The 26,503-nt window shown below is 39.5% G+C and overlaps 1 protein-coding gene across 1 annotated transcript; it reads left to right on the top strand.

The window, feature by feature from the left end:
- The first annotated feature begins 205 nt into the window (after window positions 1-205).
- On the top strand, window positions 206-21,533 carry si:dkey-110c1.10 (unconventional myosin-Vc). The gene is made up of 34 exons (XM_063013519.1): window positions 206-232; window positions 3,064-3,174; window positions 3,284-3,452; window positions 4,347-4,491; window positions 5,731-5,887; window positions 5,965-6,108; window positions 6,202-6,283; window positions 6,362-6,469; window positions 6,666-6,778; window positions 6,995-7,263; window positions 7,351-7,432; window positions 8,021-8,161; window positions 8,985-9,110; window positions 9,199-9,282; window positions 9,492-9,715; window positions 9,796-9,882; window positions 10,002-10,322; window positions 11,163-11,319; window positions 11,496-11,735; window positions 12,787-12,996; window positions 13,088-13,181; window positions 13,594-13,748; window positions 13,841-14,005; window positions 15,222-15,322; window positions 16,048-16,171; window positions 16,302-16,401; window positions 16,972-17,094; window positions 17,241-17,392; window positions 17,753-17,842; window positions 19,005-19,140; window positions 19,221-19,521; window positions 20,172-20,346; window positions 21,029-21,109; window positions 21,297-21,533. Exons 1-34 carry the CDS (start codon window positions 206-208, stop codon window positions 21,456-21,458), a joined length of 4,956 nt encoding a protein of 1,651 aa, XP_062869589.1. The 3' UTR covers window positions 21,459-21,533.
- Window positions 21,534-26,503: the final 4,970 nt, after the last annotated feature.

Here is a 26,503-nt window from a genome sequence, read left to right as displayed (position 1 = left end):
TTAACTGTTAACTTGCTATTAAAATTATGATGTCTTACCTTCATGCCAGAGCAAAGGGCACAGGGCCGGTAACTTTAAGGGAAAGGGATTAAGTCAGGAAGAGAGGAAGCAGTATTTGTGTTTCTGTTGTAGTGAGCTACTCTTTTGCCATTTTTCTGGCTTTTCTGGCACAAATTGTCTGGTTTAGATACAAGGTCTGGTTAATATGGAATCTCCTGAACTCTACACTAAGGTAAGAATAGACGTCTGTTTACCTAGCAACGATGTGTTTGTTGTTACACAGAAGCATATTCTACCATAATTGTATTTATCAAAATAATTTTATGTTAAAAACTGACTTATGTGAGGATTACAATGTTACTCTGGTGTTTTAGGATTTTAAAGTTGTGTTTTTATTTCTGATGAAAAACCGTAACAGCTAGGAGAAATGAATGACCGCTGTTAATGTTTAATGCAAACAGGCCTTTTGTGCTGATGCTAAAGAAATGCAGCCCCTGTGTTGACACACTCAGGAACCTTAGATTTACATGTCACTAATAAAAACTGAGAGGATTGATGATAGCATTCACTGTTTTGTTGTATTTAAAAACCTACAAAGGTTCCATTTTAACCAAAAGGGTTCTCTAGGGGAAACCTTTAGAGCAGAGGAACACAACTCTGTTCCTGGAGTACCAGCATCCAGCACAATTTGGCGAGTTTCTGGCTGTAACACACTTCCTAAATCTGATAATTACCAGGCGAGCTGGATCAGATGTCATTGAGCAGGAAAATCACTAAGTGTACCTTCCAGGATTAGAGCTGTGCACCCTTACTTTAGAGATTAAAGGTGTGATCTGTTCAGAATGTGATTTCAATGTGCAATGAAATCTGTAGATCAGTCAAGTATAAGTATAAAATAATTTTTTATATCTTTTAAAGTGATTAGAAGCAGTCAGGTGCAGTGATAAATGTCTATTAAATCTAAGTGTGAATAGGCTGATAGCAATACTTTTAATGCTTGCTACAGTGGTGTTCAAAAAAATAGCAGTGATTTTAAAAAAGCGAATAAAGCACAAAATCATTATAATAACTTTTATTTCCATAAATGCAAATGCACTGAAAATACTACACTTTCAATTCTAAATAAAAACATTAACAAAATTTTGTCAGTTTGTGTCAATCCTTTACAGAAAATTAAGAAAAATGAATATTAGGCTGTTCAAAATAATAGCAGTATTTAATAATAGCCAGAATTTTTCTTTAAAAACTCAAAAAATTTATCTATAACATGAAAAAATGTTTGAGGTTTCACTTTACTTTAAATTACTGAACTAATATTTAGTGGCAGAACAATTGTTTCCGAGATCTGTGTTGCATGGAGTCAACCAACTTCTGGCACCTCTGAACAGGTATTCCAGTCCAGGATGATTACACTACATTCCACAGTTCTTCTGCAATTTTGGGTTTTGCCTAAAAAAAACACGTTTCAGATATCAGCCCACAAGTTCTCTATGAGATTGAAGTCAGGGGATTGGGCTGGTCACTCTATTACCTCAATCTTGTTTGTCTGTAACCAAGATGTCTTGGGTCATTGTCATGTTGAAACACCCATTTTAAGGACATTTCTTCTTCAACATAGGGCAACATGATCTGCTCAAGTATTCTGATATATTTAAACTGATCCATGATCCCTCGTATGCGATAAATAGGCGTAACACCATGGTATGATAAACATCCCCATATCATCATTTTGTACCACCATGCTTTACTGTCTTCACAGTGAACTTTGGCTAGAATTCAGTGCTTGGGGGTCGTCTGACATACTGTCTACGGCCACTAGACCCAAATAGAACAATTTTGCTTTCACCAGTCCACAAAATGTTGAGCCATTTCTCTTTGGACCAGTCAATGTGTTCCTTGGCAAATGTTAACCCATTCAGGAAACGTCTTTTTCTTAACAACGGGACTTTGCAAGGAGTTCTTGCTGGTAAATTGGCTTCATTTAATCATCTTCTGTACTCACTGGTAAATTTAGATGTTCCTTGATCTTTCTGGAGGTGATCATTGACTGAGTATTTGCTATTTTGGCTAATCTTCGATCCAATTGAACAGTAGTTCCACGCTTTCAGGTTTTGGTTGTCACTTCAAGGCATTTGAGATCATTTTAGCTGAGCAGGCTATAATTTGCTGCACTTCTCTGTATGTTTTTTCTCTCTACAATCAACTTTTTAATCAAAGTACGCTGTTCATCAGAACAATGTCTGGAACAACTCATTTTCCCCAGTATTTCAAAAGGAAATGTGCTATGACCAACCTGTGCAACATTTGCCACCCTCCCTCCTACATTAAATAAGGGCCAAAACTGACACCCGTTCTTCTGCAGAATGAATGACTTCACCAATTGAACTCCTCACTGCTATTATTTTGAACAACCCCCTTTCAATCAATGCTTCGATTACTCAGAATGAGTGGCACGTATGTCCTAATTGTTGGGTTTGTTTTGTTTTCATTACTCTACTACACTTTCAAGTCAATTTTTTGCTATGTAGAAATAGCATTTCTGCTAAAAACAGTGATTTATCAGGTTAATGGTGTTGGACTGCTATTATTTTGAACACTACTGTATATGCAGATCTATTTACATGTTATGCATTTGCATTGTTTATGGGACCAAGAACAATCCAAGCAATTAAAAGGCTATGCATGCTTAAGGGCCCAACAGTAGCAGCCTTGCAGAGGTGGGGCTTGAAACACACACATTTACTTTTTCATTTTCGGCATTTTTAGCAGACTTACAGAAGTGCTTCCATAAGAGACCTAGAGACCAGAGACCTAAACAGCCTTAATGCAACCCTGACCTTGATTAAGCAAATGAATTAATGATTTTTTTTTTTTTTGATGAGTAAGTAGAATTAATAAATTATGTATTTTATACACAGTACCTGTTGCCTGAGGGTGTGGCCAAAAGACCTTAAAAAGGGAAACAGACATACATATAGATAGCATGTAACCACTTGCAAAAATGTAAAATGGGATCTCAGTGAATATATATAAATATGAATATTAAAACCATTTTGTCTCAAGCGAGCTTCTGTGTGGGTGCCGGATCCTGAGGAAGTGTGGGTGTGTGCTCAGCTCGAACAGGACTACAGACCTGGAGACCAGCAACTCACAATAAAGCTGAGCGATGGAAAAGTAAGACACACATTCACCCACATTTATTACATAATCAAAACCAAAACTACAACATGGACATGCAAATATCTACTAGGCCCTACAATCCTGTTCTGACTTTCCTCCTCAGGTCATAGAGTTCCCAGTGTCCTCCACTGCTGGTCTTCCACCGCTGGGAAACCCAGATATTCTGGAGGGTGAAAATGACTTAACAGCGCTTAGTTTTCTGCACGAACCGGCTGTGCTCCACAACCTGCGTGTTCGCTTTCTCCATTACAACAGCATCTACACCTATTGTGGTGCGCAAAACACACTGCATAACTTAGACTAGGAATCTAAAACATAGAAAACTGGACATTAGAACACAAGATTAGGGGCCTAATAAATTAGGATTATGAACCTGAAAAGTTAGTGGACTTTATGGGTAAATGACAGTGATCCCGAACTCTAAAACTCTATAGTCCAGGAAATTGAACCAGTAGGTGATATGGCATGTATTGCCTGACAAAAATCTACCTATAAGATTTTGCTATTTCACTGGTGCTGTGATAAAAGAAATTATTGAGACACCTTGACATTTTGCACGTTATTGTGTTGTTGATTTGATTTTGAATTAAAAGAATTGACATTTTACCCATCAATCTACACATGATCATTCATAATGACAAAGTGAAAACACGATTAAGGTTTTGTTGAAAATTAATTAAAAATCAAAAAAGCCATGCCATGGTGGTCTTAATAAATCCAATAAAATAGAAGAATATTGTCAGAACCTTGAATTGTCTTAGAATTGTGTCTTGGTCAGGGGGTAAAATCCCAATGGTCAATTTAAAAGAGCTCTAAAAATCTTGTGCAGAGAAGTGAGAACCTCTAAGATGGACAACCATTTCTGCAGCACTGACAGGCAACACGAGGAAATAAATTTCTCTGGTCAGATAAGACAAATGTTAAATCTTTATGAACAATTAAGGTCAGCTAGTGAAGCCTGAAGATAATTGTTATCTACAGTAGGGTCCGTGTTTTGTGCATCACGGTTGTCTATACAATTTGTAGTGGTAATTGTTTTACTGACCAGGATGTAACTAATATACCATTTTTACAATAACACCCCACTGTATACATTACTGACATATGGATAAATGTGGGCAACTTTTAAATGTGCTGACCCTTTTATTCCCCCCTCATTTGTGTAGGAATTGTATTAGTGGCCCTGAACCCATATGAACAGCTTCCCATCTATGGAGAAGAAGTGATTGATGCATACCGCGGTCAAGACACGGCTGATATGGACCCGCATATTTTCTCCATAGCTGAGGATGCCTACCGTACCATGAGCAGGTCATCAGTCATCATTATACTGCACTCATGGGCTGAATCTCAATGTGTGCTCTCTTCTTTTTAATATGGAACTACATAGTGTATTAAATAATGACTTTTTTCCCCCAGTTGCAATCAGACATATTTAACCCCCCTCAACTTAAAGGGTATTATAGTGATGTGTATATACAACAAGAAGAATATTCATTGATACGTATAAGCAACTTTGAGAATATAAGTTGACATTTTGAGTTTAAATGAAAAATATCTAGTTTTCTACCTCTGGTTATAAGCCTTACCTTTCCTGCAGCAGACAGACTGTCGATCCATATGCCTAAACAGTTACAGTTTTAATTCATTGAACCTTTTTGTGCTTTATGGTCAAGAGTGGTTTGTGTCGTGGAGTCCAGCCATGATAGCCTTGGTTGTTAGATGAGCTTCTTATGATTGCCACACATTTGTCCCACAGCCCTCATCAGGTCCTTCTTTAAGTCTATTACTGTAACATGAGGGTTTTCTTAATTGTCCTAATGATATTGCTGAGACCTTGATGAAATGAATGTATGGAATGGATGAAATTAAGTTTGGAACTTCCAGAGTACTCCTAATGGTGTCTCTGAAAATGTCCATGGTTTTGGACATCTTCTTTACCCACTGCCCCTTTGGTGAAATAAAATGATCTCCTCTCTCTCTCTCAGCTTTTATATCTCAGCCTTTTTAGTTTTCAGCATGGTTGTGACACAACACACCTTGAACACGTGAATCTCTAAAGAATCCAAATGGAGAACCAATTAAGATCCAGGTTTATCCCTGACCAAATTAAGCTGCTGATGAAATGCTGAAATGCTTATCAAACGTTTACACGCATTTTACTAATTCACCTTAAAGAAGAAAGTGTTGTGGTTGTCTGGGATGTTGGCCTTTATAACCTTGTTATGCAGTTAAGCTTTTTGAAATTTTAAAGTTACAGTCTTATTGGTTTTTAAACATTAGCATGTAAATGAACAATCTTACAAGACGTATACAGGTTTGGTTTTTAAAAAATTACACTGTGCATAATTAAAGACGTAATTTCTCTAGAAACAGAAATGTTAAACGTAATAGTGGTTTATCTGATTGTAATACAGGTTATGCACGCTGGTCTATTTAGGAATTTAAAACTACATCCTGAAGTGGTTGTTTCAGTCTTCATGATTTGAATAGACATGATAATCACAGTAATTGCATACTAAAAAAAGGAAATTGATTTTCCACATGCAGGGAGGAGAAGAACCAGTCTATTATCATTAGTGGTGAGTCAGGCTCTGGAAAAACTGTGTCTGCTAAGTTCACCATGCGCTACTTTGCTGTGGTTGGAGGAGCAACTCAGCAGACCAGTGTAGAGGAGAAAGTTTTGGCATCCAATCCTATTATGGAGGTACAGGGCTAAGCTTTGTCTTCTTTTTATTATAATCAAAATGCATTGATATGGTACTAATGTGATTTCTCTTTTAGGCCATTGGAAATGCTAAAACTACTCGCAATGATAACAGCAGCAGGTTTGGAAAGTACATTGAGATTGGCTTTGGATCTAAAGGACATATAATTGGAGCAAACATGAGGACGTACCTGTTGGAAAAATCTAGAGTTGTTTTTCAGGTTCCTTTTCTTTTAATAATATAATGTGTACTGTTGATACATAGACAGCATTGTCTTTCTTCAAAACGTGTGATAGCAGTGGTTTCCCCCCAGGCTCCTGAGGAAAGAAATTATCATATCTTCTACCAGCTTTGTGCCTCCAGAGACCTACCAGAAATGAGGGCACTCAAACTTAGTAAGCTACAAATGTCTGTTAGCAGTAATGTGTCATTTTCACATGAAATTTGTGATCAGTCAGTGATTTTATTCCCAGACTCTGCTGAATACTTTCGATATACTAATCAAGGACAAAATGTAAACATACCATGCATAGATGATGCAGTGGAGATGGAGCACACTCGGAATGCTTTGACTATTCTGGGTAAGACAACTGTAAAGTGATTTTTTTATGCATCTCACTTTTTTTTGCCTAAATTAAGCATTAGTTGCTACAATGCCTACAAACAAACAGCACACTGCTGCAAGCTAACACTGTGTGATACTTGCAATATATTGTTCAAACATTATACAAAGTAAATATTAATTAAAGTGTTCATTTATCTGGGCCAACCCTGCAGGAGTGCCACCTGACCAGCAGATAGAGCTCTTTCGGATCTTGGCAGCTGTCCTCCATCTTGGGAATGTCAATATTGAATCCAGTGGCAGAGGAGGCGAGCGCAGCTACATCAGTGTACAAAGATCCATTTTAAACAATGATTTCTAAGTAAACCCCTCTGAACAAGCCCTTTAGATACAGACACAATGTATGCAACAACAAAACCATTTGTTACCACAGCATTAAATATATGAACTAGTTATGATCATGATTATCCTTAAGTCATAATACATAAGATACTTGGTTTGTAAACCAAGTAAATCTCTAAGTGTGTGTTTATGTATCTGGCAGGCAGATGACCGCTCTCTGGTGCTCTTCTCTAAACTGATGGGGGTAGAGGGACCTCAGATGGCCCACTGGCTTTGCCATCAGCGATTAGCTGTGGGTGGAGAGCTTTTGGTAAAGCCTATGCCAGCACAGAAGGCCAATGAGGCACGAGACGCTCTGGCTAAACATGTGTATGGGCAGCTGTTCAGCTGGACTGTACAGAGGCTAAACTTGGCTCTTAGAGCCAAGAGAGAGAATCCCAAAACCTCCATTGGAGTGCTTGACATCTATGGGTGAGTAAACAGAAATGAAAAACAAAGTGTCTTAGCTAAACTATGCTAAGAAGAGTTTGTAAGTCAATTTTTTTTTACTTCTCACAGATTTGAGACTTTTGACAGAAATAGTTTTGAGCAATTCTGCATCAATTATGCTAATGAGAAACTTCAGCAACAGTTCAACAAGGTAAGAAACTTTATTATTGTTGTTATTACATGCAAACCTGGGGATTGAACCCAGGACTTCCTTGCTGTGAGGCGACAGTGCTACCCACCGAGCCATTGTGCCACCCTCTTCTACAATTTAATTTTCACTATTGCACAATAGACACTTAAAGTCAGCCGGCACATTTCAAACTTCTTCTTATGGATTATCATAGGCCAGCAAGATGGTGGAAAAAACTAAATTAAAAACACCATAAAACATGGTGAGGTCAAATTTAGGTAAACTTTGATATGTAGTGTATCATGTCTGAAAGTGATCCACTCCCTGAAAGAGCGATCATATAATGTAATTGGTTGAACTTTATGTAACTCTTTTATGTTTTACAATGCCAGGTAAGAGCTGTAGCAAATAAACGTAATGTCTTCTTAAAATAGAAAGTAAAGAGGAGTGACACTCAAAAGTAGAAAATTACAAATTAAATGACTAACATTAATAAAAATGAATAGAATGCAGTTATCACATTTCTGCAACAGTTTGGGAGGAAACCTGCAACGATGACGACTCTTTCTTTAGTTTTTTACTAATGCTAGTCTCCGGCTATGTCTTCAGCACGTTTTCCAGTTGGAGCAGGAGGAGTACGTGCGAGAGGAGTTACCCTGGAACCGTATTGAGTTTAGTGACAACCAACCATGCATCACCCTCATAGAGGGGTCTCTAGGCCTGCTGGACCTGTTAGATGAGGAGTGCAGAGTGAGTTTCATTTAAAGCCTTACTTATTTATCTGTTATATCTTGATTTACACTATATGGACAAAAGTATTGGCCATGTTTTAGACACAACAATTGTTAAGAAGTATATTAAATTACTTAAATACGGGAAATTATTTGAACTATTTGAGCTCGGTTTAAAGAAACTCCAGTGGCCTGCACAGTATATTAAATTACTTAAATACGGGAAATTATTTGAACTATTTGAGCTCGGTTTAAAGAAACTCCAGTGGCCTGCACAGCCCTGACCTTAGCCCCACTCAACAGCTTTGGAAAAAACTGGAACATTAATTGACGCTTGTGGACACAAATTCCCACAGATATCGTTCAAAGTCTTGTGAGAAGCCTTCTCAGAAAAGTGGCTGTTATTATAGCTGAAAAGATCAAATATAAGCCACTCTATTTTAATACCTTTGGTTTTGAAATGGGACGTCCAACAAGCTTATTGTCAGGTGTCCAAATACATTTGGCTATAGAGTGTATATAGAGGGCAATGCCAAAATAAATAGGCTGTTTAAAATAGCAGCTGGAACAGAAAGCCAGGATCTTAGCCAAGTAGTAAAAGCAGCCAAACATGTTTAATAGGGCTCTGATTAAATGTTTTGAGTTTCATTTTAAAGTGCAGTGCTCTATTTCTACAGACTTAAAGAAAAAATCATAAACTTTTACCTTGTCTTTTTGGGTTCTACTTAAAATGATATTTATTCATTTGCATTGTAAAAAGTCTGCAAGACTATGATCTTAGTAAAACCTTTATTTAATTACCTTCCTAAACACTGAGTTTTATTTTTGTTTTATATTTGTAGCTTCCTAAAGGCTCAGATGAAAACTGGGCACGGAAAATCTATGACCAGCACCTGAACCGAAGCCCCAACTTTCAAAAGCCCCGGATGTCCAACACAGCGTTTATTATACTTCACTTTGCAGACATGGTCAGACATCCAAGTACAAATCTTTATTCTTTTTTTACTTCTATGGTATATATGATTATTTGGGTTTGTTTGTATCGTTCTGTTTCAGGTCCAGTATGAATGTAATGGATTTTTAGATAAGAATCGTGACACTATATTTGAAGAACCCATCAATATAATGAGAGCCAGTCAGGTAAAGATGTAGCATTCTTTTTATTGATCTTTGGTGAAGTATCACTGGTACTGAGAATAATGGACTTTTTTTATTATCATTTTCATGTAGCATCACTATTTTATGGCACATACAAATTATTATACAAATACCCCCAAGTATTGTCATGCAGTATTTTGCCATATTGCACAACCTTATTGGGAACTAAGTTGACCCTCTCTGTCTCCTAGTTAGAGTTGGTGGCAGAGTTGTTCCAGAAGGAGTCAGCAGAATCAGCACACGCTTCTGTGCCTAATGGTAGTGTGCGCACAGGGAAAAGGGCTCACCGTGAGCACAAACTGACTGTGGGCTTCCAGTTTCGCCAGTCCCTGCAGCTCCTGATGGACACACTGAACAACACTACCCCTCATTATGTCCGCTGCATCAAACCCAATGACCTCAAACAGCCTTTCATGTGTGTGAGGGTCTCTGCTGTCTTTTTGTTTGTGCTTTTTATATGTTGTGTAACATGTCACTCTCATTTTTGGCTCTCAGGTTTGATCCAAAGAGAGCAGTACAGCAGCTACGAGCCTGTGGGGTGCTGGAGACTATCCGTATTAGTGCTGCAGGCTATCCATCCAGGTAAATTATAATCTCTCTGAAGAGTCCAGATACTGTAGATAAAGGAAACATAAGATGAATATGTATGGTAACTTTTAAGTGAATATGAGTGATTGACAGGGTATTCCACTATGCCATAGGTGGACATATGAGGAGTTCTTCATCCGCTACAGAGTTCTCCTTCGTGGCTTGAACGTTCAGGAGGATTTGCGTTCATCCTGTCAGAAAGCAATCCCTGCCCTCATTCCAGATCCTGAGCAGTACTGCTTTGGGAAGACAAAGGTCTTTTTCCGGTCAGGTCAGGTGGCCGTGTTGGAGAAGCTAAGGGCTGACAGGTTGTGGGCAGCTGGGGTAATTATCCAGAGCTGGGTGAGGGGTTACATCCAGCGACGGCGCTACCTGCAGATTCGCTGGGCCACTTTCACCCTGCAGAGATACACTCGGGGAGCTCTGGCCCGCAGGTGTGTGGGTCTTTGTGTAAATGATGTAATCAGCTTGAGTCAACATTTTTTTTAAACATAAGTCAAGTCTAAACCATCTCACTTCAAATTCAAGTGAAGTCAAAATTGCCCTGTGCAGCTTAGGTTACAGACATTGCTGCATTAGTCTTAGCTGGCAGGTAGCAGATCATTCCACACATCCTGGAAAGTATTAGGAATTGATTTGCCTAGTTGTAAGTGAATAAGCAAAGCAGCTTATAATTGTGACAGTATACAATAGAAGCCATTGAGGCTTAGGTACCAGGTCTAATATTGGCAACCTGACAGTGGTGGGGCTTAAACCAGCAGCTTTCACATTCCTAGTCTAGTACCCTAACCACTGAGTTACCACAGTCTTAAAGTCAATAAACAAATGAATGCATAAGTGAATGAGCAAGTGAATGAATGGACAATATAACAGATGCATTGGCGAGTGAAGAAATTGTGACTAAATCTCTGTTCTTCTCACTGGAGGGTCTAAAAGAGCATTTTGTGCACTAGGAATTTGCCAAATTTCTACACAAGTTGAGTAAAAATGCAGGTTTTGATTTGTGATGGTTGCGTTAATGAACTGCAGTAGGCTGTTATTGATTGGTGCCATTAGAGTGCATTCCAAGTCTAGACTCTGGATCAATCTGTCACTGTAGATAAATAAATGAATGTAGTAACAGTTTCATGAGAAAGAAACACAGTTTAAAGCAATGACTTACTGGTTTGAGGAAGTGTATTTTCTCTAGGAATTAAGAATATGAATGTATTGTACTTGTACTGTACATCAACTTATCTCTTCATTCGTGCATTTGTGATATCTGTTAACATTAGGCTGGCTTGGACACTGAGGTACACACGAGCAGCTCTGGTCATACAGAAGACATACAGAATGATGATGATACGACAGCTATATCTTACTGTCAGAAAGGCCACCATTACCATCCAGGCATTTACCAGAGGCATGCAGACACGCCGCGCTTACAGAATGGTAAAGCTATTGTGCACTCCAGGTGGCCTAGTTAGGCGACAGTGATGAATGGAACCTGATACTGACTGTGATACACCTATACTTGTACCATTTCATTGACCTGCTTTTTGTTTATTCATTTGCATGAATCATTGTAATAATCAATGCTTTGTCTTTGTCCTTATGGCTTTGTGTAGGTCCGTGTGGAGCGGGCGACCGTATGTCTGCAGGCATGGGTGCGCTGCTGGCTTGCTCGACGCTGGTTCAGGCATGTTAGGGCAGCGGTGGTGCTGATGCAGTGTTGTGTGCGCAGAAGGATTGCATGTACAGAACTCAAGAGGCTGAGGGTCGAGGCACGCTCTGTGGAGAAGTACAGGGAGCTCAACAAGGGCATGGAGGTCAAACTCATGCAACTGCAGCTACGTGCTGATCAGCAGGTGAGGGGAAGGAGGACACTACTCTGTCATTTCGATATAAACAATGCCTTAATGATGCTTGTAGGTGTGAGAACTTAAATAAAATCCCATGAGCACCCCTGCTCTTACATGAATACAAAATAGCCACAAATTATGCCAATGAAAAGAATTCTCCTACATTTATTAAACACTGTGTGATCTTATACATGCACATAGTTTGTCCATGTGCACTTTTATTCATCATCCTCAGTACTTAGTAGAACATCTATTTCTTCTCATAACCTCTAATATACAATTTCAGTAAGTGCTAACAAGCTCCTGACACCTCTCCTGTTAAACCTTCACCCATTCTTCTTGTGCAAAAGCTTCCAGCTGATCGAGGTTTAATAATTTTCATGCTCCAACTGCTTTCTTTTAATCCCACCAAATATTTTCTATGGGATTTAAATCTGGAGTCTGAGAAGCCACTTCTGGATATTCCTGCCTGATTTCCTAACCAAGTTTTGGTTAACATGGACTTCTCCACATCATCACTGATCCACCTTTATTCTTCACCATACAGAGAGTATTCTTCTGGTCCCAAGTCTCAACTTTCTTGCAACAGACAAACCATATGGTCCACAGTTCTAGTTTTGAGTCTTCATGCAATAGAACTGTGTCCCAGAGCTATGGAGCTGTGCAGACCCATCAAAAAATACCTTCTGGTATTCCTGGGCCTCTTGGTCAAGGGTGGTGTGCATTGTGGAGTCTGGCTTGGTTAAGCGATCCTATTATTTTTGCCACTGACACATTTGTCCCAGCCTTCATCAGGTCAAGATCATCAGGTCTTTTGCAGTAAGACCGAGATTTTACTTCACTATCCTGATGAGATTGCTAAGGCCTTTAGATTAAATTTTGGGCTTTCTCCCAAGGCCAGGCAGGTTTGCTTTTACACCATAAGTTTGGAAGTTCTGGACAATACTCCTAATAGTGCCCCTAGCATTGTTGAATATTAATATTAACATAACAACTAATAGTAACATTTTATTCATAAACTGTGCATGAGTGTGTGCTTTATGATTTTATGTCTTAGGCCAGAGAGAGTGCGTCTCTTCGTGAAACTCTCAATGCTGAGCGTAAGTCTTACAGCGGTAAGATAGAACAGCTAAATCTGGCCATGCTCAAACTGCAGCAACAGCTCGATGAGCAGAACCTGGCCGTTCCTTCTCTAAACGCTAAACAGGAAGAGGAGATAAAAAGAGCTGAGAAAAAAGCAGCCCAGGAGATCCAGTGCCTCACACAGGTGACTAAACATCTGTATTGTAAACACAATAAGTTGTTCAGTTAGTTATTTATACTTTCTCAAGTTGTGTTAACCTCCTTTGTTTCTGTAGGAAATAAAAGCTTTGAAAGTGGAGAGGGAGTGTTTGGAAAAGGAGAGAGATGATCTTGCTACTCGTTTATGGGAGCGTGAAAAGACTGAAGAAGGTAGGAGAGTGTTTAACACATATTTTAGTAATCCTTTTCAGCTGATCTTTTAACTGTAAAGTTATTGTTGTTGGAATTGTATGATTATGTATTTGAGGTGCTTATTGCTTCTTTTGAGATAATGCAATGATCATTTCAATACATTAATAAAACTTTATTTCCAAGCAAGGCGACCAGGGTACTGTCTGTGTGGAGTTTGCATGTTCTCCCTGTGCCTGTGGTGTTCCCTACATTTTGCCCAATAAATCAGACCCACCTCAACCCTAGCCAGGATAAAGTGGTGGTAAAACTGACAATAAATAAATACATTAATTAATGAATTTAGATTTTGTTGCAATTGCCTTCCAATGCTTGTTTGAATCTGTGAGTATTCATACTGCTAATGTGCTAAGTGTGTGTGTGTGTATTTTAGAGAACAAGCAGAAGTCAGAAACACAGGCAGGAGCAGCACTACAGGCTGAGTTGGAGGAGGAAAGAAGGAGATATCAGGGCTTGCTGAGAGAGTTTACACGCTTAGAACAGAGATACGATAACCTGAGAGATATGAGCATGCTTCCTACTGCTGAGGTACCTCTGCTACATGAGAGTCAGAGAAATGTAAACGTAATAAGAGTTGAAATAGATGGGATTTGCTTGTGTGTGTCTTTGCATTGCTGCAGCGCTGGCAGGGACACAGAAGGACTGACTCCATTCAAAGTTTGACTCTGGAGCCACTTTCTCCGACCTTTTGCAGCTCTCCAGACTTTTCTTCATCTGAGGAGAGCCGGAGAATCAGTGTCACCTCCCCATTCGACAAGAGATTCCCAATTTATGAGGCACCCATGGTGAGACCCACCTCTGCCCTAATGTTAATTTTATTTTTACTAACAATGGTTTGATTGACTTTGGGACTGGATATGAGAGCTTGGTTCTAACAACAGTATAGCCTTTTACTCTTGTTTAAACCAAAACAGACATGTTGTATTGATGTTAGAACATTTTTAAGAGTTTATAATCTTGTAAAGAGGGTTTTGGTCAATCCTGCTTATGATACTTCCACAAAGTGAATTCAGAAAGCATTAAGTATTATTGTTACTCACCAAGCTACACTTAGTCACTTAGAACCACAAGATGAAACCATGTTTTTTTACCCTTTTTCTCCCACTTTAATGCATCCAATTTCTACCCATCAATCATCCTCTCACTAATGCTGGTCCCTGCTCCTGATTGGGGAGGACGAGGCTGCTCCATGCCCCCTCCGACACGTGCACAGCAATCAAACATCTTATCACCTACACTTGACGAGTGCAGTGCAGTACAGCGCTGTGTACAAAGAGCCACACCCTCTACCGCACTCCTTTCCCACCACCCAGCCAGCAGAGTAATCGCACTAGAGAGAGAGTCCTCATCCGGTTTTAATCCCACCCCTATCTGAACAACATGTAGCCACTGTAGCCGGCAGTTGTTCAGTTCAGAGATTCGATACGATGTATTCGAGATCTCAGCTCTGGTGAACAGCGTGTGTTTTTACCGCTGCGCCACCTGAGCGGCATGAAACCATGTTTGTGGAAAATTCCTTTAAAGTCAAAATCTAAAATCTCTTATTTTACAAAAATGTTCAGAACATTTGTTCTTCCACTCTTAATGTTGATCAGGTGCATCCTGTGTGCTGTATTAGTCCTTGAGATGTATCAAGAACACAACTGAAGTCCACCTGTCGCAATATAAATTGATTTAACAGTCTGGAAAGGCACACCTGGGTGCATTTTGCATGCTGTTTATGTTATTGCAATTGACTGTTGACTTACTTTAAAGTTACCTCTCATGAACCTGTAATTTACTGTATGTACTGTATTATGTTTTTACTGAAATCTTTAGCTCAGCTGTAACTGTTGTTAACTGTATTGCTAATAAAGAATTACAGAGAGTTAGTAGCCCTATTAATCAGAACAAACAGATTTTATAGTATTAATTACATTTCTACCTGAAGATAGATTTTGAGTCGTTTTAAAGGGTGTTGAATTGATTTGTGGTTTTAAATATTGTATTTTTTGTTTATAGAATGGGTTGATGGAAGATTTGGGAGTGTCTAAAGACACATCAGATAAAATGCACGGAGAAGATCTTCGACATGCCTATGATGCTGTCAGGGTGGCCAACAAGTCAGTTGTTTTTCTCTTGCCTACTTATTTATTAAAATGTTACATGTTAATTAGTATTTGCAGTTGGTTAGTGACGGGCAGCACGGTGGCTCGGTGGGTAGCACTGTAACCTCACAGCAAGAAGGTCCTGGGTTCGATCTCCAGACGGGGCAGAGTTTGCATGTTCTCCCCGTGTCTGCGTGGGTTTCCTCCGGGAGCTCCGGTTTCCTCCCACAGTCCAAAAACATGCAGTCAGGTTAACTGAAGACACTGAATTGCCCTATAGGTGAATGTATGTGTGTATGTGAGTGTGTGTGTGTCTGCCCTGTGATGGACTGGTGCCCTGTCCAGGGTGTTACTGTGTGCCTTGCGCTCATTGAAAAGCTGGGATAGGCTCCAGCACCCCCTCGCAACCCTAATTGGACAAGTGGTTAAGAAAGTGAGTGAGTGCATTGGTTAGTGACATTTCTATTGCGGTGATGCAAGTGTACAAATGTATTCCTTTAAAAGTGTAATCAATTTTCTTTAAGTAATGCTATGAATTCTTGGTTGTTTTACTATTAATAATAATAAAGCAAAATATGATTGCTGTTTTTCTTTGCATTTAGTACTGAATGATATTTTAGTAAACCATTCTGTGGGCTTTCTTTTCTGTTCTGTACTTGTTTTTACATACAGTATATTTACATGATTTGATCTTATGAATAAGTCACAAATACATGCTGTTTAAAAGTGTGATGTTGCAGGTTTCTGGAGAAGCAGTTGCTGGCTCAGAGAGCTGAGTGGGAGCAGGGGAAAGCTGATCTCACCCTTCAGCTTCAGGAAGCTCAGACTAAAGATGTTCCACTTAGCAAAGAACTGAAGGTGATTGTTTTTTATCCCCGTCTACTCTCCATTTCCACCATTTACAGTTTTCATGTCCAGCACTGTGGGGTTTTTTACACTTGGAGTATAGTCCTGTTTTGTTTTCAAGACTGTGTGTTTGTCTGGTTGTATTTAGGAGTTAATGGAGGTCCGGGAACAGGAGTGCTGCAGGTTGAGAAGGGAAATGAAAGAGCTGAAGAACACAGTGCTACTCAGAAGAATTCTCTCTAACCCAGGTCTTTCATTTAAGCCTCTATCAGCTGTATCAAGACTTCCTTTTGTCACACTCCTTTATCATGAAAAAATGCATGTTTGGTAACAAATAAACAAGATACTGGGAAGAGGATTTTAGTACACTGTGGTTCTCAAGCACCAGTGTTTGTGTAGCTGCTAATATGGTGAGTGATTAAAAAAATGTGTAATTAGATTAGGATGGAAGTGTGCAGCTGGTAGGAACCTGCATGCGATCCTCACTTCTAATTACTGTATGTGAAATGTAACATGTTCTCCTTTGTTGGTGTTGCCTCCTTCTGGGTGCTCTCAGTATTTGGATAAGCTACTTTAACATTTTTTCCTTAGGCATAAAGGAGTGAGTGTGATCTTTCAATGAATTCATGACCTGTCCAAAGTGTATTCCTGCTATTGGAATAGGTTCTGTACTCACTAAAACTTTGACCTGTATGAGAAAAAAAAATGATAAGCACTAATTAGATTGCTTTCATAACTTTTAATTTGCAATTATCTAGCTGATTTAGTTTAGCTGACAAGCTAAACTAAATATAAATTTGCTTAACCACTTTTCGCAGGCCTGTCTGTGTTGCCATCTCAGGAGCTGTTATGTTCCCCTCAACACCTGAACTCCACAATGACTGGACTACTGGAGTGTAGGAAGAGAGATGAGAGCAAGCTGATTAAAAATCTTATCACAGGTACGCACACACACATTCACACACATACAATCTAACTCTTATTGTGTTCACACCTTTCTCACAACACACTGTCTGCACTACATCATATCCACAGTGTTACAATTAGCTCGGTCACACCACATGTCCCTGTGTGCTGTTCTGTGCAGATATACGGGTGGATGTGGCTCTGTCTCTGGCACCAGGCTTGGCAGCACAGCTGCTTTTCCTGTGTGTGCGCCAAGCAGACTTCAGCAGAGACGAAGCTCGAGCCAAAGGCCTTTGTACCGCTGCACTGTCTGCCATCAAAGCAGCCCTGAAGGTAAAAGCCACAAACACACTGTGTGTATAATGATATGGTACAAACATCCAGGATGTCAGTGAGCCACTGTGGGATTAATGACTCACTGACTCTTTGCTGTTAATCTTTTTTTTCTGTGGTATCTAAAGTAACGCTGGATGTAAAATAATTTGTTCTGCTTTTGTTTGTTGTTTACTGTTTTATTGATTAAAATAATTGATTTGAATTTCTGTGATGTCAAATATTTAAACCATACTTGATACCGATTTCCAAATTAAATGATGTATTTCATTTTGCAAGACATGGTTTGAAGCAAGTTACAGGTCAGAGAGAAGCAGTAGCCCCCCCATGCTTACTTGGATTGTTTGTTTCCCACTTTAGAAACACACTGGGGATTTAGACATGACGGCTCTGTGGCTAAAGAACGCCTACCTGCTTAAAGATCTACTCACTCAGCACTCACCCACACAGGTTCCAACGCTTTCTCTAACTGTGTTCTTTCTATCTCAGTCTGAGCTTTTAATATGGTGCACTTTTTGGCATACTGAGCTAAAGTAAGAAATGTACATTTTGTTTAGAATTGTTTAGAATTATTGTGTGTTTTCATTCATTTGACTGTGTAGACCATTTAATTTTATGGCATGACCTCCTATAGTAATTACAAATGACTGTAACTGGTGAGCTAAATGAGTCCATATACATGCGCCCATTTTTGCAAAATTGTGACGTTTTGTAAAATGCAATTAAAAGGAGAATCTGTGATTTGTTAATTCTCTTGATCCTTTATTTAACTGACAAAATGACTTTTATGTTTTTACTGACCAACTTCAGTATATTTTGTAAATTTAGAATTTCATGCCTGCAATACATTTAAAAAAAAGCTGTGACAGAGGCAAATAAAACTGAAAAGTTTATGGAATATTGCTGGTGCAACAACGGCGTAGTTTTGTACACACAGAGTGCGTGTGCTTGACTGACTTGTCTGCAGTCCAGATCTGTCTTATATTAGGCAGCTGAAATCTCTTATCAGCAAGAATTCCACTTACAAAACTGCAATAATTAGTGTTCTCAGTTCCTAATTATTACAAAGTGTATTTGTAAGGAAACGTAATGTAACAACGAGGTAAACATGCCTCTGTCCCAACTTTTTTGAGAATGTTGCAAGCATTCTGAGTTAGTTTATATTTAAAAAAATACAATTAAGTCAGTCAGTAAAAACAATGGGATTTTTTCCCTACTTTTTTTTTGCCTAAATATGAACAAAACACAGATTCTTCTCTTTATTGGAGTATACAAAATGTCTTAACTGAGTAGTACTAATTTCACTACATCTATTAAAAAGTACATGGAACCAATACATGGTGTCTAGTCGAGACTGGAAAGAGAAACCAAACTATCACCTTTTGCTGAAGGGAACTTTAGATGATCAGATGTGATTAAAAAAAATACATTGTTTGGAGTCCCACCACCCACTACATTGATTTTATTAAGTTGACTTTACACAAAATCGTGGATAACTGCAATTTATTTGAGTAAAATGTTTATAAATGTTAAATGTTTAATTGTGTTATTTTTCAGTTTAATCCAACCAATCCTATAATTCTGAAACACAAGCTATGTTTTGTTTATATAGGAGTTTGGCAGAGGGGAAGATGTGATCCCCCTGCAGGTGGAGCTGAGGGAGCAGGTGCGGGCACTCAATGATTTGTGTATTCAGGCCTACCAGCAGCTCCTCTCCATCTCTGAGAGTCGACTGCAGCCCATGATCGGTACAGTTAATGATTGAATGATGATGTTATCATGGTAACTTTTAACTGGCAATCCTAATCCTAAATATGCTTTTCCTCAGTTCCAGCCATGCTGGAGAGTGAGACCATCCCCGGTATGTCAGGAGCAGTGGTGAAACTGATAATTTCTCGTAAGCGTGCTGGTTCAGACCCTCGACCTGCAAGCTCTTCAGATGGAGCCACCATGGCGACTGTGCTAAAGGAGCTGACTGCTCTGCACACTGCAATGCAGCGACAGGAACTTCCTTCTGCCCTGATAGAACAAGCTTTCCGCCAACTCATACACCTGCTAGCTGCCAGTGCTCTCAACAGTCTGCTACTGCGCAAAGACATGTGCTGCTGGAACCGGGGCCTGCAGATCCGGTCAGGATTTCTTTTCCCCACAATATAAGAAAGCTGATACTGAATAAGAACTATACTGTATTATGAACTAGAAAGTGACAGTTTGGCAATAAACGTTTGGCAATAAAACTAAAAAAAGCTGTCAAAAAGGGTGACAGCTATCTCACTTTTTCAGGCATAGTCAATCATGTCTGTCTAGACACCCAGGCAACTGATAGCACTGCTGACATTCAAACCCAGATGTCAGCAGTTGTGCCCAACAGACTGCTGCGCTACCTGAATGCATTTACATTTACATTTTCGGCATTTAGCGTTTAGCGGGCACTTTTATCCAAAGCCACTTACAGTTGTGACAGTATACAATCTAAGCAATTAAGGGTTAAGGGCCTTGCTCAAGGGCCCAACAGTGGCAATCTGGCAGTGGTGGGGCTTGAATCGACAACCTTCTGATTACTGGTCCAGTACCTTAACCACTAGGCTACAACTGCCCTAATTCTTTATTCACATATCTCAGTTTCATTGGAAGCTTGGGTCAGAGCACAGGTGCAGAAAACTTTACACAATTATTGGATCCATTCTATGGAACTCATTTCATTTTGGCCAAGCTCTCACTTTCAGTTCATTTATTAATTTATTTTTTGTACTAAATACTGAAATGTCTTTCTTTTTAGCTACAATGTAAGTTTGCTGGAGGAGTGGCTGCGAAGTCACGGACTGCAGACAGGTGGCGCTGGAGCTGCACTGATGCCCCTCATCCAGGCTGCACAGCTTCTCCAAATGAGCAAGAAGACCGAGGCAGATGGACAGGCCATAGATCAAACATGCAACTCCCTGTCCAGCCAGCAGGTGGAGCTCCAACCTTAATATTAAAATGCCATTAATCCAGGCGTGTTTTTTTGGACATTAGCTATATGGCCAATATGCTGTAGAACTCTTGACTGATTTCTTTCGGCTGTTCCTGTTAGGGGTCACCACAAATGAAATATGTGCACCTCTCCCCTACTGTAAGGCGCCTTCTGTATTTGTGAGCCCAGCCTGGAATTCGAACCCCCAGCACTTAGGCCCTGCTGGAACCATCACCATGGCTCTTAGCATTACACCACACGAGCTCCGACACCTGATAATGCAGTGTTTTCAGTTGGCTCCAGACTGTCCATAACCATGACTAGAATGCTTGCCTAAAATAACCACACTCAGCAATTAGATCCACAGCGCTGTCACCTCACAGCAAGAACGGCCTTGGTTTAATTCTTTAAATCTTTCTTTGTGGAGTTTGCATGTTCTCCTTGTGTATGTACAATGTCATGTAGTTATGCCAGCTGGAGCCACTACAAACTGCCGTAAACGTGTGTGTTTGTGTGTGTGTTCCTACCCTGTGATAGACTGGCAACCTGTCTGGGGTGTTTCCTGCCTTTCGCCCAGTGAATCAGACCCACTGCGACCCTGAATAGGATAAAGTGGTGGTAAAACAGACAGTGAATGAATGATAAAACAGATAATAAATGACAATGAATGCTTTGTGTTGCAGATTATAAAGATTTTGTCCCAGTACACTCCACAAAGTGATGCTGAAGAAAGGGTGACGCTCAATTTCATCCGCATAGTTCAGGTAGGAACGCAGATTTGAAATAGAAATGTACACTGTCTATATTTGCATTAGTTTAAAAGCATGTTTTGCTCACATAACTGTTGGTAGTATGAGAGAGCACAGAACTGAAGTGTGTGTATGTAAAAACACTGGCAGTTTTGAGGGCTGTTGTTTTCTGGATGGTAATTGTATGTATGGGATTTCCTAGGGGCTGCTGAAGGGGCGCACAGAACAAAACCCTGCGCCACTGCTGCTGGATGTCCGTAAGGTTTTCCCCGTCACCTTTGTGTATGCGCCGATCCCATCAATCAGTGCTGAGCAGCTGCACATCCCTGAGACGCTCAAGATTAACTTCCTGCGCAGAGTCTGAATGAACGCTCACAATAACCAGCCACCCACACACGCCCTTAATATAGTCCTCTTCAAGTTTACATTTACAAAACAATGGTGACTGATCTTAGTTTTTATTTTGTTTACTTTGAACACTGTTTTAGGTTTATTTTACTGCACATTAAGCAAGCTGTGCAACTAAATTTTTACTGCAGACTAGATACATGTGCCAAGGCTTAGCTACAAGTTGAAATGTACAAAATAGCTTCACTACATCAAATCACTGCCCAGGGTGTAATTTAAACAAAGAGCACAACAGAAAACCTGGCAACTTGTCTGTAAGGCTCTGGATCAGCACCAAGGAGCTGCATTAGTGGATAACAACAGTATGCTGTTAACATATCATGATATTATTCATTTAAAAACACACAAACACAATGCATTCTATTAAAGAAACACAAAACACCCATTTATTTCTCATCATCCAGAAAATATTAATTATCTTTCTAGCTGAGGTTTTTTTTTCTTAGTCTCCTCAAATCTGAAGTTTTCAACCAGCCAACCAGAAACACGACGCCATCTACTTATTAGATATACTTATCTTTAAACTACATTATGGGTGTGTTCAAAAAGCTAGGGAGCTCTCTACAAAGACAGCATTTTACGTCATCCTGCGTGCGCTCCCGAGAATGAGGCTGTTCTTAATAAGCTCACTTCTGAGGCATCTTAAAATTTCAATGTTATTTTGACTCAAGAACGAGTGAGCATCGGAAGCGTCCTTAGTGATCAAGGCAATCCCAGCATTCACTGAGTTCTTTTCAAACGTAAATAAATGATTATTGATTTTTAATTTGTATACACTTGTACAAGTGTTTTTATTTGCAAGTTCCAGCTTGTCAGCGAATTTAACTGTTTTCGGTACACGAAGGGAGATGTTAGTTGACATGCTAGCACGCTGTGCCACCCCATTGGTTTGAATGGCAAGATGCTAAATGCTAAATGTGAAACCCGATGGAATCACTGTCTTAGTAGCGCATTCGAATAACCTGACTTATAAGTCATTGACTTATTAGAATCCTCTCTACTGAGTGAGCTGCCTATGTAGGCAGTAAGACAGCAAGGCAGCTCACTAGGTTTTCGAACACACCCTATATGTCCATTCCAAGTGTATGGAAACATTTCATTTTCTGTGTATATAGGTTTTTTTTTTTACACTTTCTTTCTTTAGCAATGAATTAAATGATTCCTTCCTTTGGATGCCCTTCCTGTAGCAACCCTACTATTTATCAGGGGTTTGGGGCCACCACTAAGGGTGCACTGATATGTGTCCCCCCAGTGGCTAGACTTACACACAGCCACACACCTGCTGTGTTTGTGTGCCCAGCCCAGCATTTGAAGCCCCCAAACCAAGGCACTGGTGTTACCAGCTTCATGGCTTTTACCAGTATGCCACACAAGCTCACTATTCTGTGTCAGTAATTTGGTAAAACTATACAAACAGCAAACATTCTTTTTGATTATGTCCCGTAGCTTTTTTTAATCAGCTAATAATTATGCTGTCAAGGTTTCTTTGGCATTGGAGTAAATTTTGGCACAAGAATTCATTACTGCATACTGCATAGCTGCCCAGGGTGATGTAAATGTTCCAAGAGCTTATCATTCAAAGCAGACCTGATTTCCAGTGTTTCTTGAATTGTATTGCAAATATTCTCCCAGAATAAGATGACTGCTCGGATTTCTTTCAATACCGCTGTTCCATATACAACACCCTTTATTTACACTTTTGTACAAGTTGCTAACAGATGTCTCTAAGTGAATTCATGATTCACTTTCTCAGGTTTGTGCCAAGCTTCCCAAACAACATAACACTTGTAACATATCTATCCAAATTATTGCATGATTTAAATGTTTGCTAATCATCAGGATTTCTGCAAAGAAAATAAATAAATAAATAAAAATAATTATGAAAAGGAATTCATTTTATTTATAGCATTTATTTAATATTTTTGACCATTTATTAAATAGAAACACAGCAAAATGCTATTAATTAGACCTCCATTTCCATTATAACAATAATATTTAGAAAAACAAAAATTATAAACATCTTTGTATAAAAAAAGTCATCATGCTAGTACTCTGTATCACTACACAGTAATACATATTTATATATTCACAAGCCTTTCAAAAATAGAAAATAATACCTGAATATTAAAATTAAAATAAATAACAAAACAAAACAACCATTAAAAATCACATCAAAGACACATGCTGGCACAATAAAGATCATTCCCCACATGCACTGCTTCTTATCTACAGATCTGAAGTCGAAGTTCAGTCGAGGTCTGATGCCACTGTACAGTGTGTTTGTGTGTTTTGTTATCTGTGCTAAGCCTCCTACAACGTCAATGTCACCGTCAGTCAGTATGGCATCTTACACACAGCAATAGATTCTCCTCCACACAACATCTTACACACAGCTATAGATCCTCAGACATCATCTTACACACCGCTATAGATCCTAAGACATCATCTTACACACCGCTATAGATCCTCAGACATCATCTTACACACCGCTATAGATCCTCAGACATCATCTTACACACCGCTATAGATCCTCAGACATCATCTTACACACCGCTATAGATCCTCAGACATCATCTTACACACCGCTATAGATCCTCAGACATCATCTTACACACCGCTATAGATCCTCAGACATCATCTCACACATCGCTATAGATCCTCAGACATCATCTTACACATCGCTATAGATCCTCAGACATCATCTTACACACCGCTATAGATCCTCAGACATCTTCTTACACATCGCTATAGATCCTCAGACATCATCTTACACATCGCTATAGATCCTCAGACATCATCTTACACACCGCTATAGATCCTCAGACATCATCTCACACATCGCTATAGATCCTCAGACATCATCTTACACACCGCTATAGATCCTCAGACATCATCTTACACACCGCTATAGATCCTCAGACATCATCTTACACACCGCTATAGATCCTCAGACATCATCTTACACACCGCTATAGATCCTCAGACATCATCTTACACACCGCTATAGATCCTCAGACATCATCTTACACACAGCTATAGATCCTCAGACATCATCTTACACACCGCTATAAATCCTCAGACATTATCTCACACATCGCTATAGATCCTCAGACATCATCTTACACATCGCTATAGATCCTCAGACATCATCCTACACACCGCTATAGATCCTCAGACATCATCTTACACACCGCTATAGATCCTCAGACATCATCTTACACACCGCTATAGATCCTCAGACATCATCCTACACACCGCTATAGATCCTCAGACATCATCTTACACACCTCTATAGATCCTCAGACATCATCTTACACACCGCTATAGATCCTCAGACATCATCTTACACACCGCTATAGATCCTCAGACATCATCTTACACACCGCTATAGATCCTCAGACATCATCTTACACACCACTATAGATCCTCAGACATCATCTTACACATCGCTATAGATCCTCAGACATCATCTTACACACAGCTGTAGATCCTCAGACATCTTACACACAGCTGTAGATCCTCAGACATCATCTTACACACCGCTATAGATCCTCAGACATCATCTTACACACCGCTATAGATCCTCAGACATCATCTTACACACCGCTATAGATCCTCAGACATCATCTTACACACAGCTATAGATCCTCAGACATCATCTTACACACCGCTATAAATCCTCAGACATTATCTCACACATCGCTATAGATCCTCAGACATCATCTTACACACCGCTATAGATCCTCAGACATCATCTTACACACCGCTATAGATCCTCAGACATCATCCTACACACCGCTATAGATCCTCAGACATCATCTTACACACCTCTATAGATCCTCAGACATCATCTTACACACCGCTATAGATCCTCAGACATCATCTTACACACCGCTATAGATCCTCAGACATCATCTTACACACCGCTATAGATCCTCAGACATCATCTTACACACCACTATAGATCCTCAGACATCATCTTACACATCGCTATAGATCCTCAGACATCATCTTACACACAGCTGTAGATCCTCAGACATCTTACACACAGCTGTAGATCCTCAGACATCATCTTACACACCGCTATAGATCCTCAGACATCATCTTACACACCGCTATAGATCCTCAGACATCATCTTACACACCGCTATAGATCCTCAGACATCATCTTACACACCGCTATAGATCCTCAGACATCATCTTACACACCGCTATAGATCCTCAGACATCATCTTACACACCACTATAGATCCTCAGACATCATCTTACACATCGCTATAGATCCTCAGACATCATCTTACACACAGCTGTAGATCCTCAGACATCTTACACACAGCTGTAGATCCTCAGACATCATCTTACACACTGCTATAGATCCTCAGTTATAGATCCTCAGACGTCCTCTTACACACAATTTTACATCCCAATAAACATTTGTGCAATATTCTCGAGTCACCTACAACTCAAACAGTCTCATCCTTAAAACTCACCAGTAAAAGAGTGGTCGTGCACATTTGGGGGAAAAGAACATTGCTGTCATTGAAGATCATTTGTGCTGATAATCCACAATGTAAACGAAACAACACTGTCAACTCTGCGAAAACCTTGAATGCATAGAACAATCAGACCCATGGTTTACAGAGATTTTACAACTCCCTAAAATGACTACAGATTGAAATGGCTATGATTTTGCTGATGGTATATATTGGGTGGAATATTTTATAACGGTGTATAGTTACAACCTTAGTGTTTGTGATTAGCACTGACAAAAACTTCTGTACTCAGTACGTGAAGAACAGAAAATCTGTTTACACAAGAAGGAATTATAATGGCATTCTAGGGTAAACTGCCGGGACAGTTAATAAATGCACTGATGGCTTAGAAAAGTCCACACACTCAATAAGAAACCTGAGGTGAAATTATAAGATCTCAGATTATTATTATTATTATTATTATTAGTAGTAGAGTAGTAGTAGTAGTAGTAGTAGTATGAGTAGTATT

The sequence above is a fragment of the Trichomycterus rosablanca genome, chromosome 17 (assembly GCF_030014385.1).
Source record: "Trichomycterus rosablanca isolate fTriRos1 chromosome 17, fTriRos1.hap1, whole genome shotgun sequence".
In the NCBI taxonomy this organism is placed as follows: domain Eukaryota; kingdom Metazoa; phylum Chordata; class Actinopteri; order Siluriformes; family Trichomycteridae; genus Trichomycterus; species Trichomycterus rosablanca.
This window is presented reverse-complemented; position numbering and strand designations above follow the sequence as displayed.

Excerpts from the sequence above, each read along its gene's own strand:
- si:dkey-110c1.10 (XM_063013519.1), top strand. The coding sequence starts at position 206 with ATGGAATCTCCTGAACTCTACACTAAG. Across the intron at positions 9,883-10,001 it reads GCTGCAGGCTATCCATCCAG|GTGGACATATGAGGAGTTCT; the intron begins GTAAATTATAAT and ends ACTATGCCATAG. Across the intron at positions 17,393-17,752 it reads CCATCAAAGCAGCCCTGAAG|AAACACACTGGGGATTTAGA; the intron begins GTAAAAGCCACA and ends TTCCCACTTTAG.